The sequence below is a fragment of the Delphinapterus leucas genome, chromosome 15 (genome assembly GCF_059928025.1).
Source record: "Delphinapterus leucas isolate spDelLeu-1000000601 "Yukka" chromosome 15, BTC_Dleu_Yukka2, whole genome shotgun sequence".
In the NCBI taxonomy this organism is placed as follows: Eukaryota; Metazoa; Chordata; class Mammalia; order Artiodactyla; family Monodontidae; genus Delphinapterus; species Delphinapterus leucas.
In genome coordinates, this window is record NC_143143.1 from 37,797,199 (window position 1) to 37,810,269 (window position 13,071).

At 62.4% G+C, this 13,071-nt stretch overlaps 1 protein-coding gene across 1 annotated transcript; it reads left to right on the forward strand.

The window, feature by feature from the left end:
• The first annotated feature begins 7,103 nt into the window (after positions 1-7,103).
• On the forward strand, positions 7,104-12,871 carry FBXL16 (F-box and leucine rich repeat protein 16). Its single transcript, XM_022594390.2, has 5 exons — positions 7,104-8,429; positions 9,163-9,671; positions 10,043-10,127; positions 10,442-10,505; positions 10,781-12,871. Exons 1-5 carry the CDS (start codon positions 7,707-7,709, stop codon positions 10,927-10,929), a joined length of 1,530 nt encoding a protein of 509 aa, XP_022450098.2. The 5' UTR covers positions 7,104-7,706; the 3' UTR covers positions 10,930-12,871.
• The last annotated feature ends 200 nt before the right edge of the window (positions 12,872-13,071 follow it).

Consider the following 13,071-nt stretch of genomic DNA (forward strand, 5'->3'; position numbering starts at 1 on the left):
GCGTCTTGTTCTCAGGAGCCCCACTCCCACCACCAACCTCGCGCGGTCACCATCACGTGACCCTCTTGAACGTTCACCGCACTCGTCACTCTCGGAAATGATCTACTGGTCTCTTGTTTCTCGGCTCTGCGGGTGTGCAACTGCGCTCCTCACTGAGGGAGGTTCCTGGGCCTGGCACCCCGCAGGTGCGCGGGAGATGCGAGGGCCGCTCAGGGGGCCTGGCCACCGGCTCCGCAAGAGGGGCCAGGAGGGGGAGGGTCGGACAGCCGGCGCCCAAGAGCTCGAGTCCTCTCCGCCCCTCAGGATTCGGGGTCCCCACAGCTCCGCAAAGGGCAGGGCTCGCTCCACCCGGCTCTCCCTTTGCGCGCCCAGCCCTTCCTTCGCCTTCCTCCCTCTCCCGCCCTCCCCTGCCCTCCTCTCCCCTCCCCGACCCGCCGTGCGCCAGGGTTTGTTATTGTGCGGGCGCCCGTGGCGAGGGGAAGCGGGGGTGAGGTCCGGACTGGCGCGTGCCCGTGCGCGCCGCCGCGGGAGCGCGCTGTGCGCGCGGTAGGGCGCGGCGGGGCTCAGCATCCTCAGCGCCCCCGCCCGGGCTCGCCAACCCGGATTGGCTACCGGCGCCGGGGGCGCGCGAGGGAGCGGCGCGTAAGGCCGGGCGGGGGGCGGGCGCGGCGCCGCCGGCGGCCGGGGAGGAGCGCGGGGAGGAGGGCAGAGGAGGAGGGCGGGGAGGAGGAGGGCGAGGGGAGGGAGGAGGCGCCCGCCCGGCTCCCTGCAAAGCGGCCTTATTTATCTGGGCACAGCCTCAGCCTCCCTGGTGGGAGGCTCGGGGCGGCCGATCCTCTCCCACCGGGGAGCTCTTCTTCGAGGCGCAGCAGAGGGGGCCCGGCCAGGCCGGGCGCGGGGCGCGGCCGGGCCCTGCCTGGCAGACCAGCACCTCGGCCGCCTCCCCGCTTCGCCGGTGCCCATGCCGGGCTCCCCATGACGGGAGGACGCCCGGTGGACAGCGTGGCATGAGCCAGGAGCCCGGGCCCAGGTAAGGTGTGTGTGCCGGGCCAGGCTTACAGGGCGGGTAGGGGGCCAGGCCACAACACCGCGGAGGCCACAATGAGGACGACGCGGGGAGGGGGCTTGGGACAGCGTCGCCGCCACCCCCGGAGGGCTTACGTAACCGCAGCCCCTTCCCTGGCTGCTGCAGCTGGGCCTCCAGCCCTGCCAGGCCTTCCCGCAGCCCTTCACCCCAGTGGCTGGCCTGGTCGAGGCCCGATCCCCATGGCAACTGGACCAAGGCTGGGGGTCGGTGCCACTGTGCTGTGCCCCTGTGGAAGCCGAATTGCAGGACCCCAGTTGGGTTGGCTGGGTGAGGTCCTGGACCCCACTGCACTCTGGGCTCCCCACCTCAGCACCATTAGCCCCTGCCCCTGTGAGACAGGTGTTACATACAATTACACTCCAGGAGGAGCTTGTGAACGTGTGGCCCGGTGGCTGATCTGCCTCTGGACACCTGAACCTGGCCCTGTTTGGAGCTGCCACAGTGGGAAGATGAGGCGAAGGGAGGGGGCTGGCCACGTGCCTGGCTCTGGAGGAGGGGTTGGGCGATGTCCAAGGCTGAAGGGCCCCAGAAGGAGAACTGGGCACCCTGAGACTGCTGGGGGAGGGTCTTGTTCTTCTGGGAGTTTGAGTGGGTGGGGAGAGTCCCCACCCATGACCCCAGAAGGAGAGAAGGCCTGGTTGTTGGAGCCCAGTGGCCACTCCTCCAGCCCCTCCCAGCCTCTGCACAGGAAGCCTTCCCTCCACGGAGAGGGCAGATGGCGGATGCTGCTTCACCTGCCGCCTCCGAGGGCCCACTGACCAGGGTCAGCTCAGGCCTCCCTGGGGCCACGTGGGGCATGGGGCCCTTTCTTCCAGCAGACTCCTTTGAGAGATACTGGACAGCAGCCTTGGAGCAGAAGGCCTGAGCTAGCTCAGGACCCTGAGAGGTTTGGGGTCCCCCAGGCCAGGGCAGAGGCCTGATGGAGACCCACTGGCTTGGCAGGAGGTGGCCATAGGGCTGGACCGAGTGCTATCTGGGGAGGAGGGAAATTCAAGCCCCAGTCATAAACACTGGCAGAGCAGGGAGAGCTGTTCAGCCCTCAGGGACCCCAGGATTCATCTGGCCCAGTGCCTGCCGCGTCCACAGCCTGGCCTGGCTCCCCCACCTCTACCACCCCTCGCCTTGGGAGGCCTATGGGCACCTCTGACGCTGGGGAGGTTCATGGGACAGATGCCACCCTGCAGCTCACACCCGCTTCCAGGGCACTTGCATGAGTCCTGTTGCCCACTGCTCAAAAGGAAACAAGTGGCCCCGAGGTCAGGGCACCTGGGACACTCAAGACAGCTGGGCCTCAGGCAGGCCTTCTCAGCTAGGGAGACACCTCACCTAAAGGTCGGGGAAGGGGTTCCTTGGCTGGCACTGTCAGCTCTCCACAGCCCCCATCTTGTCACATGTGGGAGCTTGCTGCTGTGTCTCAGAGGGCTGGCTCAGGGGAAGAGCGACGGTGGCAGCAAAGAAAGCACTATGGGGTAAGTGGGTGGCCCAGAACCTTCCTTACCAGTGGCCCGGGAGGGGCCTTAGCCAGACCAGCTGCAGAGGGTGGGCTCAGGCCACATTCCTTCCCTTGGCAGTGTTTGAGGCACTAGATGCCCCAGGCCTAGGCCCTGTGGGGCTCAGGTCCTTCAGAGCAGAGAGGCCAAGATGAGGACTGAAGCCCAACACCCACCCCCGAGGCACCCGGCCCCACATGGCTGAGCTGCCCTGAGTTTGGCCTCAGGACTTGGTCTGCTGAGCACCGACTCAGGTCTCTCCTGAGGCCCACGTGCTCCCTTCCCAGAGCCCCCAATGCATGGGTGGGGCAGCCCGCACCCCAGAAGCATCTCCGAGCTGGGGGCGGGAGGGGAGCGCTGCTGCTAGGACGTGTGCAAAGTGGCAGGGATGTGAATGTGCCTGAGTCACAGGGCTTGTCATGGAATTTGTCAGCCTGCGCTGTGTCCCCAATCCCAAACTATCCTAGTTGTCACCCCAGCCCCTGCGGCCAGCACTGCAGATCGACCTGATGTGAATTTTTCTGGCTACCAATGCCCTGCCCAGCTCCATGGTCTTCAGCTAGCAGGGAGAACTGGTCAGTGCAGGTTCTACTGGGGCCGGGCCCCCCAGCATCCAGGGCACACTACATTACATGGGGGCATCAGGGATGGAGGAAGAGACCTCTGAGCTTAGGGCCATGAGGAGTGGGGGGGTTTCCTGGGCATGAGCAGTCTAAAAGAAGAGTGTCCCAGGGGTTGACATCAGCTTGCAGCCTCTGGAAGGAGCACAGGGGCATGACAGGGGCACGCTGGGAGAGACCCCAGAGGAGGGACCCAGGCTGGGAGGGCACAGGGACTGAAGCAGAACAGAGCAGAGAAAGGAGGCAGCAGCAGGCTGGTGGGGGCCCGGGACTGCCCTCTGGACCACCATGCCTGGCCTGAGTCTTGGGGTCAAATCCCAGCTTTGTACAACTTCTGAAAATTCACTCTCTGAGCCTCTCTCTCCCCACTTGTGGTCAGGCAGTGTTTGATGGGCTCAGACCAGCAGTGGGCGGGAGGGGGGGCACGTGGTGCTGGGAAGAGCAGAGCAGGACCAGGCTTCCCTCCCTTCTGGTGCTTCCTGTCCCCTGGCCCCTGGGTCTGGCCAGATTATGGGGAACAGGCAGCCAGCTTCCTTAACTCTGCAGCTCTCAAGGGGGGGGGGGGACTCAGTCAAAAAGGAAACATGAGCCGTCCTCTTCCCAAAGGTCTGAATAACGGCAAGGCCCACCCCAAGCCCCAGGGTCTTGGGAGCCTTCTCAGGGACTCTGGCACCAACCCCTCCCTCCCCTATGGACACTGGCCTCTGTCACCAGGACTGACAAGCTGAGCTACAGCTTTTCCACTGACTGCCTTCCGTCCCGCCTCCTGGGCCTCTGTCAGCTGCACCCCTTTCTGCATGACCCTGATAAATGGACTGCCATTCTTTTCATTCAGCAAGCACTCAGAGGCCACTCAGTAGTCATGCTGTCTGTCCTCAAGGAGTCCCCAGCCAAGGAGAGGCAGACAGGTAGACAGTGATGATAATCCATGTGATGGCGGAGACTCTGGTTATGCTTTCTCAGTGCTGGGGGTCCCCCAGGGAGAGGCAGGGGCAGTGCTCACACTGAAGGATGGAAGAGAAGGAGCTGGCAGGGTTACGGAGCAGGGAGGCCTACTGAGCAAGCAGGGGGACCAGCATGTGCCCAGGCAAAGAGGGGAGGGGAGGAGGAATGCAGGACAGAGGGTCTGGCTGAACTGTAGGGTCAGGACGAAAAGGGGCTAGAAGTGAGGCTGTGAGGTGGACTTGCTGAGTCTCGGGGCCCAGTGACCTGACTTGCAGGAGAGGCAGCTCCTTATGAAGCACCAGCATGGGAATCTGCAGACCCTTAGCCTGGAAGCCACCAAGGTCTGGAGTCCTCCCGTGAGCCCCTGGGACCCCCCATGCTTCACATTCGTCTGCTGGGGAAACACAGAGGCATGGTTAGCTCTCCCAAGTGGCACCCTGATCCAGCTCTGGCTTAGGCTGATGAGGACAAGACAACTAAAGTAGTGACCATCACCTCCCTCCTTCTGGGGTGAGCCCAGGACCCTCGAGCCCCTGCAGCCTATCCCAGGAGGAGGCCTCCCCCAGAACTCCACTCCACAGAGACACAGCACGCCAGGGGCTGGGGCTAAGAATAGTGCAGGCCTGACCACCTTATTTTAAAGCCTCTTTTCCTGGCGTTAGCTTCTGGTGCTTATCCCTAAAGGGGAAGTAGTCCCCAGCGGACTGGCAGCTGCCCCTGCCCCATCCTGGCAGGAAAATCCAAGCAGGTCCTCCTAGCCCCACTGGGGGCAGCGGGGGCAGGTACCAAGAAGGTGGGAGGCTCTGCAACCCGTCTGGCTGGGGGGGTGGGGCCAGGGTCAGGGCCAGGCAGAGGGGCCCTCATCCCAGCCCCCCAGGGACCTCTTGCCTAACTGGCAGGCAGACCCATTTCCAAAGTGAACAGTGAGCATTCTCCCAAAGCCCTGACCCCTGGGCTAATGTGTGGCTGTTTCTAGTTTTGAGCTAAAGAGCCAGGGCTCAGGCTGGGTGAGAGGCTTAAGGATGAGGAGCAGCTGGAGCACAGAAAGACCGTGGACAGGGCTGGGGAGCAGCAGGGCCACCTCTGTGGGAAGGCAGCTCCAACCCAGGATATATATGGGGGGGGGGTGCTCACCAACAGGCTGACCAGTGCCTTCTGGCCGGGGATGGGGTGTGGGATGAGGGGCAGTCAGGCCTTGGACACGCCCCACAGGCTGCTGAGGGCCATCTTTGGCATGGCCCCTCCCTCCTGTGGACTCTTTTCCATGGGCCAGTTCCACCCTGAGGTCTGGAGGGTGGGGATGGGACTGTGGGCGTATGCAAATGTGAGCTCCTGTGGGGGACGGGAAGGGAGCCCCGCAGATGCCCGGGGCATACACGTGATCCCCCCAACTCAGGCGCTCCACGTGCACACCCATGGCTGGGAGAATTTTCAACCTAAATCGGCACTGCTCTTGAGTTATTTCTCCCCTGGTGCCGCCTCCGCCGCCTCCTCCTCCGGATCTTAGCCGAGCGGGCGTCTCCTCCCCCCGCCCCACACCCCAAGCCTCCAGGGCCCCTCCCAGCTCCAGCTGAACTGGGTTTGCCGGGCCGTACCCCTCCCTACCCCACCCCGCCGCTGTCCGTGGTGGAGCGGGCCGGGACTGGCCTGGCCTCCTAGCCCGCGCGAGGCGGCTGGAGGGGCGCTGTCCATGGTGCTGCCTCCGGGCGTCAGGCCGGCCGCGCCTGCTCTGCAGAAAGCCGGCGTGCCCTGCTCTGGGGACACAGAAGGTATTCAGGCTGGGGCTACCCCTCTGTACCCAGCACAAACCGCAGGAGGGAGTTGCCAGGATAGCCTCTCCACTGGCCCCAGGAGTGGGGCAGGGGCAATTGTGGGCTTCATCCTGTCCCTCCATGAGGCACTGCTGTCCCAGGATGGTCCCCTCCTATGTACTGGCATTAAGCGATATCGGGCAGCCCTCATATCAGGCCACCCCTGCCACTGTGGGCAAACTGTACCTCCTGGGAACCTCCGGTTCCTAATCTGAAAACGGTGGTAACAGTAGTGCTTTCCTCTGTGCCCCCCACCCAGGCTGCTGTAAGGTTGAAATACACAATTATCCCAGTGGGCATTCAGCAAATGTTGTCAGGGATGTCGTGTATCAGCCAGTGTGAGGCTGCTACTACCCGGTCATAAGCTGTAGTGAAGGGGCAGCCAAGGTGTGGGAGCCTCCTCGGGGGAGGGAGGCCCTGGGGTGGACTGCCAGCCTGAAAGTTCATGGCTACCAGGGCAGAAAGGCCTTTGGACCCAAAGCTGGTTGGCAGCCATGAGGTCCACATGTTACAGTAAGACCCTTGGACCCAGCCCAGGATGCACCCCCTCCCCAGGTGTGGAATACTGGCAAGTGTTGTCCTGTCCAGGGCTTGGACGCCAGTGGAGGGTGTGGTGCTGGGAAGAGCAGGGCAGGACCACTGGCTCCCCTCCCTCCTGGGGGCTCCTGTCCGCTCACCCTTTGGCCAGCAAGCTCACTATGAGCCATGCACTGCACGTAGTCCTTGTCACATGCTGTCCCGTGGGGCAATATCGTCACTTCCCAGGCTTTGAAGTGAGGAAAGTGAGGTTTGGGGAAGGAAGTGGCTCCCCAAAGCCACATAGCCAGAGTGGGGTGAGCCACTGGGTACGCTACCTCCTCGCTGAATGTCTGAGGTGGAGATGGGCAGGAGATCTGGAATGTGGGACAGATGGTAGCGCTGTGGGGGTCCTGCTGCCCCTTCTCTCCAGGGTCGTCTGTGCCCAGTGCCCTCTGCCACCCATTCACAGCCTTGGAGGCCTGAGGAGGGGAGCTGGGGGTTGGTCTCAGCCCCCACCCTGTGGGAAGCTCCCTACACATAGCCTTCCACAGCCAGCTCAGTGTCCATGTCTTGGCTCCACCACTTACTATGACCTCAGGCAAGCAACTCATGCTGCCTCAGCCATGATTTCCTCATCTGTACAGTGGGTACAGTCATCACATCATCGTCCTCAGTGGGTTGAGTGGAGGATTAAAGAAACAGTATGTGTGCAGGGCTCACTGTGCTGGCATCACGGTAAGCACCCTGGGAAGACACCTGCCCTTTCTCTGGGTAGATTCTGAGCCACAGAACCTCCTGTAGCCACTGAGATTCTCAGAGGCTGGTATGTGAGTCTCAGATGGCTTACTCAAACCACTCCAGACAGCTACGCTGGCACCCCATAGAGGAGTGGCCAGAGAATGCCCCAAACCCTCAGTTCCCCAGCCCCTGTCCAGCAGAGGCAGGCCTGGCAGACATTGATGGTGAGCAGCAAAGGTAAAGGAAGCAGTCATGGGCGAATGTCCCTCCATCTCTGTTCTGTCATCTGTAAAATGGGAGCCATAGTACCTAGGTATCGAAAAGCTCTGTGAGTGGGTGGAGGTTGAGCTCAGTGCATACAGTAGGTGCTCAAGGAGTGTCGTGGTCATGACCAGCCCTGCTTTCCTGTAACTGCTCAGTCAGGGAGGGAGGGACTTACACTCAGATCCTTTCTGTTGGGTGGTTCTGGGAATGGCATGGGAGGGGACGCCCATGGATGGAAAGGAGTCCAGTTCTGCCCTGGCAGCAGACTCACTACCCTCTCTCCTGGACCCTGTCTGCAGACCGAGCGAGGAAGATGTCGAGCCCGGGCGTCGACGGCGACCCCAAGCCTCCATGCTTGCCTCGCAATGGCCTGGTGAAGCTGCCAGGCCAGCCGAACGGCCTGGGCACAGCCAGCATCACCAAGGGCACGCCGGCTGCCAAGAACCGCCCCTGCCAGCCACCCCCGCCCACCCTCCCACCACCCAGCCTGGCTGCCCCACCGCCCCGGGCTGCTCTGGCCGGGGGCCTGTGCCCCCAGGCAGGGCTCCCCCTTGGTGGACCAGCCTTAGCCCCAGTGCCCGGGCCCCCAGTAGAGCGGCCGCCACTGGCCACAGACGAGAAGATCCTCAATGGCCTCTTCTGGTACTTCTCAGCTTGCGAGAGGTGCGTGCTGGCCCAGGTGTGCAAGGCCTGGAGGCGTGTGCTCTACCAGCCCAAGTTCTGGGCGGGCCTCACGCCTGTGCTGCATGCCAAGGAGCTCTACACAGTTCTGCCTGGAGGTGAGAAGGAGTTCGTGAACCTGCAGGGCTTCGCAGCACGTGGCTTTGAGGGTTTCTGCCTGGTCGGTGTCTCCGACCTGGACATCTGTGAGTTCATCGACAACTATGCCCTCTCCAAGAAGGGTGTCAAGGCCATGAGCCTCAAGCGCTCCACCATCACTGATGCCGGCCTGGAGGTGCGCACCACCACTGGCCCAGAAGGGCAGGGATGGGGGGCAGGGCCAGGCAGCAGCCACTCGGCACATGTGGGGGGAGTAGGAAGAAGCTTGGGCACACAAGCAGCAAAGCAGCCGAGGGTGGGGTCGGTGTCCTGAGGAGGAGTGTAGCTCTGGGGTGGGGGGAGCAGGACTGGCTACATAATTTGGGGGACCAAAATGAAAATTCGGGTTCCTTGTTCAAAGATGACTAAGAATTTCAAGACAGCAACAGCAAAGCAGTCAATTAAATGCGAGGCCATGCATGCCCAAGAAGCTCACATTGGGTAGGGAGGATGCTGGAGGAGGTGGGAGAAACAGGGGCAAAGGTCAGAGGAGCAGCTGTGGAGGCAGCCCCTTCCCCGGGACCTGGACTCTTAACATCACATCATTAACACCTATGGCTCTGAGCACCTGCTCTGGCCAGGCCCTGGACTCCCAGGCCCCCTGTGCCCTGCCTCCTCTTTTAGATGTTGTTCAAGTGTAACGAACACACTGTAAAGTGCACTTGTCAGAATACAGCTTGATGCATGTTTACACCATATACATGCTTAAAAACACAGCTTCCTGCCCCTCGGTGGGCTCCTTCTGCTCTGTCTCCTACCATCCTCACCATGCCCTGGGGGAAGGGGCGTGTCTAGGGGAGACGTGGTAGGGTTGCACCCTGGCGAGGGGGAGGTCGGGGCCTCCTGACCCCGCGCCTGCCCGCCCTCAGGTGATGCTGGAGCAGATGCAGGGTGTGGTGCGCCTCGAGCTGTCAGGCTGCAACGACTTCACCGAAGCTGGGCTGTGGTCCAGCCTGAGCGCGCGCATCACGTCGCTGAGTGTGAGCGACTGCATCAACGTGGCCGACGACGCCATCGCGGCTATCTCTCAGCTGCTGCCCAACCTGGCTGAGCTGAGCTTGCAGGCCTACCACGTGACGGACACAGCACTGGCCTACTTCACGGCACGCCAGGGCCACAGCACGCACACGCTGCGCCTGCTCTCCTGCTGGGAGATCACCAACCACGGCGTGGTCAACGTGGTGCACAGCCTGCCCAACCTCACCGCACTCAGCCTCTCTGGCTGCTCCAAGGTCACCGACGATGGTGTCGAGCTTGTGGCCGAGAACCTGCGCAAGCTACGCAGCCTCGACCTCTCGTGGTGCCCACGCATCACCGACATGGCGCTCGAGTACGTGGCCTGCGACCTGCACCGCCTGGAGGAGCTCGTGCTGGACAGGTGTGCGCGTCCCCCACCCCGGGGCCTTGGAGGGCAGGGCTGGGCGAGGCCTGCCGGACCTCTAAGCAGGGAGCCTAGTGGACTAGTGGACAGGCCTATAGCTAGAGTAGGGCTGCAGCAAGGGGGGGGCGGGGCCCTCATAAGAGGCCTGCCTAGTGTGGGCTATAACACGAGAGCAGGGCTGAGCTATGTCCCGCCAGTAGGGAATACCACCGAGTGGTCAGGTGGGGGCGGAGCCTGGTGGGGCGGGGCTATGGAAAGGGCGGGGCATGTTGGGGCAGGAGGGGAGTTCACAACCGGGACACTTCGGGAAAAGGAGGAAGGGGTCGGGTGTTTTGAAGGTGGGCAGCCTCCTTCTGTTGCGACCACAGGTGTGTACGCATTACGGACACAGGCCTCAGCTATTTGTCCACCATGTCGTCCCTTCGCAGCCTCTACCTGCGATGGTGCTGCCAGGTATCAGCCCTCCATGACTCCAGAGATTGGGGAGTAGGCAGGGGAGGTGGGGGGCACGGGGAAAGCCTCCACCCAGACAAGACGCTGGCCTGCACCCGGCCCGCTCAGATCCTGTAATGAAGTCTGGGATCCCTCCACACCCAAGCGGCCGACGTAAGCGAAGTGCAAAGAGTCCGCAGGGCCTCACCGACTCCGTGGGGAACTGAGAACCCCCGTTTTGAACCCACCCCCTGACCCCTATGGCCTGACCCCAGGAGTGGGGCTCCCTCGGGGCGCGAACGGAAATAGTTAACTCGCCCCGCCTTCCCGCCCAGGTGCAGGACTTCGGGCTGAAGCACCTCCTGGCCATGAGGAGTTTGCGTCTCTTGTCTCTGGCAGGTGAGACCCCCACACACACACACACGCCGTCCTCCTGGGCAGTGACCACCCACCCCCATTAGTCCGACTCCGCCAGTCCTGCTGGGTCCCCTGTGCAGACCCATACCTGGTGCTGACTCGCTGCGTCCCAAGTCCCAGTCAGAAGGCGGAGACGCCGGGCAAAGTTTAGCCCGGCCTGGTCCTGCCCGGCCCCCGAGCTCCCTCCCCCAGCCCCGCCCCCCGGAGCCCTCGGGCCGCGCCCACTCAGCCGCCGCCCCGCCTCCCGCCCGACGCAGGCTGCCCGCTGCTGACCGCCACCGGGCTGTCGGGCCTGGTGCAGCTGCAGGAGCTGGAGGAGCTGGAGCTGACCAACTGCCCTGGGGCTACCCCCGAGCTCTTCAAGTACTTTTCGCAGCACCTGCCCCGCTGCCTCGTCGTCGAGTAGCGCAGGGCCTCCCCGCCTCTCGGCCCCTCGCTCTCCTCCCGGCCCCGCCTCGAGCAGGGAGGGCGGTGGGCGGGCCAGCCCCGCGCACGCACGCACGCTCGGGGAATTTGTGCATGCCCCTCGCACCCGCAACTGCACGCCCGCCCTCCACCACGCCACAGCCGCAGCCATCCTTTGCCCGCCCGCTGGGTGCGGGGGGCTGGGGCTCGGTCCTGCGGGCGCTTTGAGCTCGCCAGACGGCCGCCCCTACCGCCTTCTCCGCCACACCCCGCTCTGTCTCCCCGCTGTCCCCGCAACCCCTGGCAGGGCCCAGGGGGATTGAGGGGAGCTGGGTCCCCTCAAGACACAGGGGCCCGGAAGAGACCCCAGGGCTTCCCGCATTTTCCACTGCACCGCGCCTGGAGCCCTCCGAGGGGTGCGAGGGGAAACAGGCCGCCGCCAAAGCCATGGCCCGCCCAGGAGCCCAAGTCCCACCCGCCCTTCCCCCACCTCATACCAGCCTGACCCCAGCGACCTCCCCTCTTCTTTGCCGCTGTGTGAGACAGGCCGTGCTCGCCCCACCCCCATACACAGGCCTAAGGTCCTTGGGCCCTGGCCAGGCTAGGGCAGAATTGGATTAGGAGAGGGACCGCTGGGCTGACAGTGACCCTGCCATAATCAACATTAGCCCAGCTGGCTCCAGTCCACCTCAACCCAGGGGTGGTAGAGCTACCTTGAGAGACCCGAAGCTGGAGCGACCATCTGGGCCTGCAGGCCTTGGAAGCAGTCCTGGCTGGACCCTGCCCCGCAGCCCCTGTAGCCAGCTGGGCCCAGGCCCCTCAGCATCACACTTCACCCAGGGCAGGTATCCATCAGGTGGAAGCTGGGAAAGGGGGCCCCAGCCAGCGGCTCCGATCTTCCAGTGGCCAAAGGAGGGAGAGCTCCTTTCTAGCCTCACACCACTCCCCAGCTTCCCAAACTTCTACTTGCCCACATGGGTTCACCGTGTTCTGTCCAATCCCAAGATATTGGGAGGTCCCGGGGGTGCTGGCACATCTTGGCAATTACTGAGGAGGGGGCTGGGACCCCTTTCCATCCCAACCTTGAGCCCCAGGATATACAGCACCCACATCCAATCTTGGGACACTCCCCCCACCCCCCATCCGGTTGGAAGAGAGTAACCAGTTTCCAGAGAGCCAGAGAGTGAGAGAGAGAGAGAGAGAGAGAGAAAGAGCGAGCGAGAGATGCTGTTGAAGAGAAACAGTTCAACAGCCCAAAGATTTCCCTGCCCCTGGAGCGCTGGCCAGAGGCTCCAGGGCTGAGGTGGTCAGGAGCCAGTTTCTTCAGCCCCTCCTCCCCACAGCTCCCTAGTGGGGAGGGGCAGCTGTCCATTTGTCCAAAGTATTAATGCAACTGAAGCTGTGATATTTCCAACGACTGTAGGAGGAAAAATTAGGGGGAGAGAGGAAAACAAAACCAACCAACCCCTAAAATCATTTTCTTATTGTACATACGACCTCATTCTCCTGTATATGCGGAAGATATAACCTTATATTTGGTAAGTGTTTCTTGTGTTATTTTATCACGTGACCTGTTTATAAAAATATATATTAAAAAAGTTGTAAAAACACATGTCTGAATTGGTTTTAGGTCATGACGCCATGGTGGGGGGAAGGTGTATCTGTCCTGAGTGGCCCAAGTCTGAATTTTTGTGCACCTCTCAACTCATCAGACTTACTGGTTCTTTCAACAAACGTGCAGAGGCTGGTAACACTGTGCCAGACTGGAAACCCAGCAGCGACCAACAGAAGGTCCCTAACCTCTCACTGCTTCAGAGGGGGAGAGACACTAAAATCATTACACATAACGTTCCCTCCAAAATATCTAGGATCTAGCCCATCCTTCCAGAAGGGCAAAAATGAGGCCTGTTTCAGGCACAGGGTAACTAAGGATAGGAATGGGTCAGGGATATCCTAAAACGGGTCCACAACACCCACCCCCCCCAGCCCCGGCTGCACAGCAGAAGGTGAGCGGCAGGCGAGCAAGCGAAGCTTCCTCTGCCGCTCCCCATCGATTGCATTACCACCTGAACCATCGCTCACATTACCGCCTGAACCTCCCCAGCCACCCCCGCCCCACGTCCGTGGAAAAATTGTCTTCCAC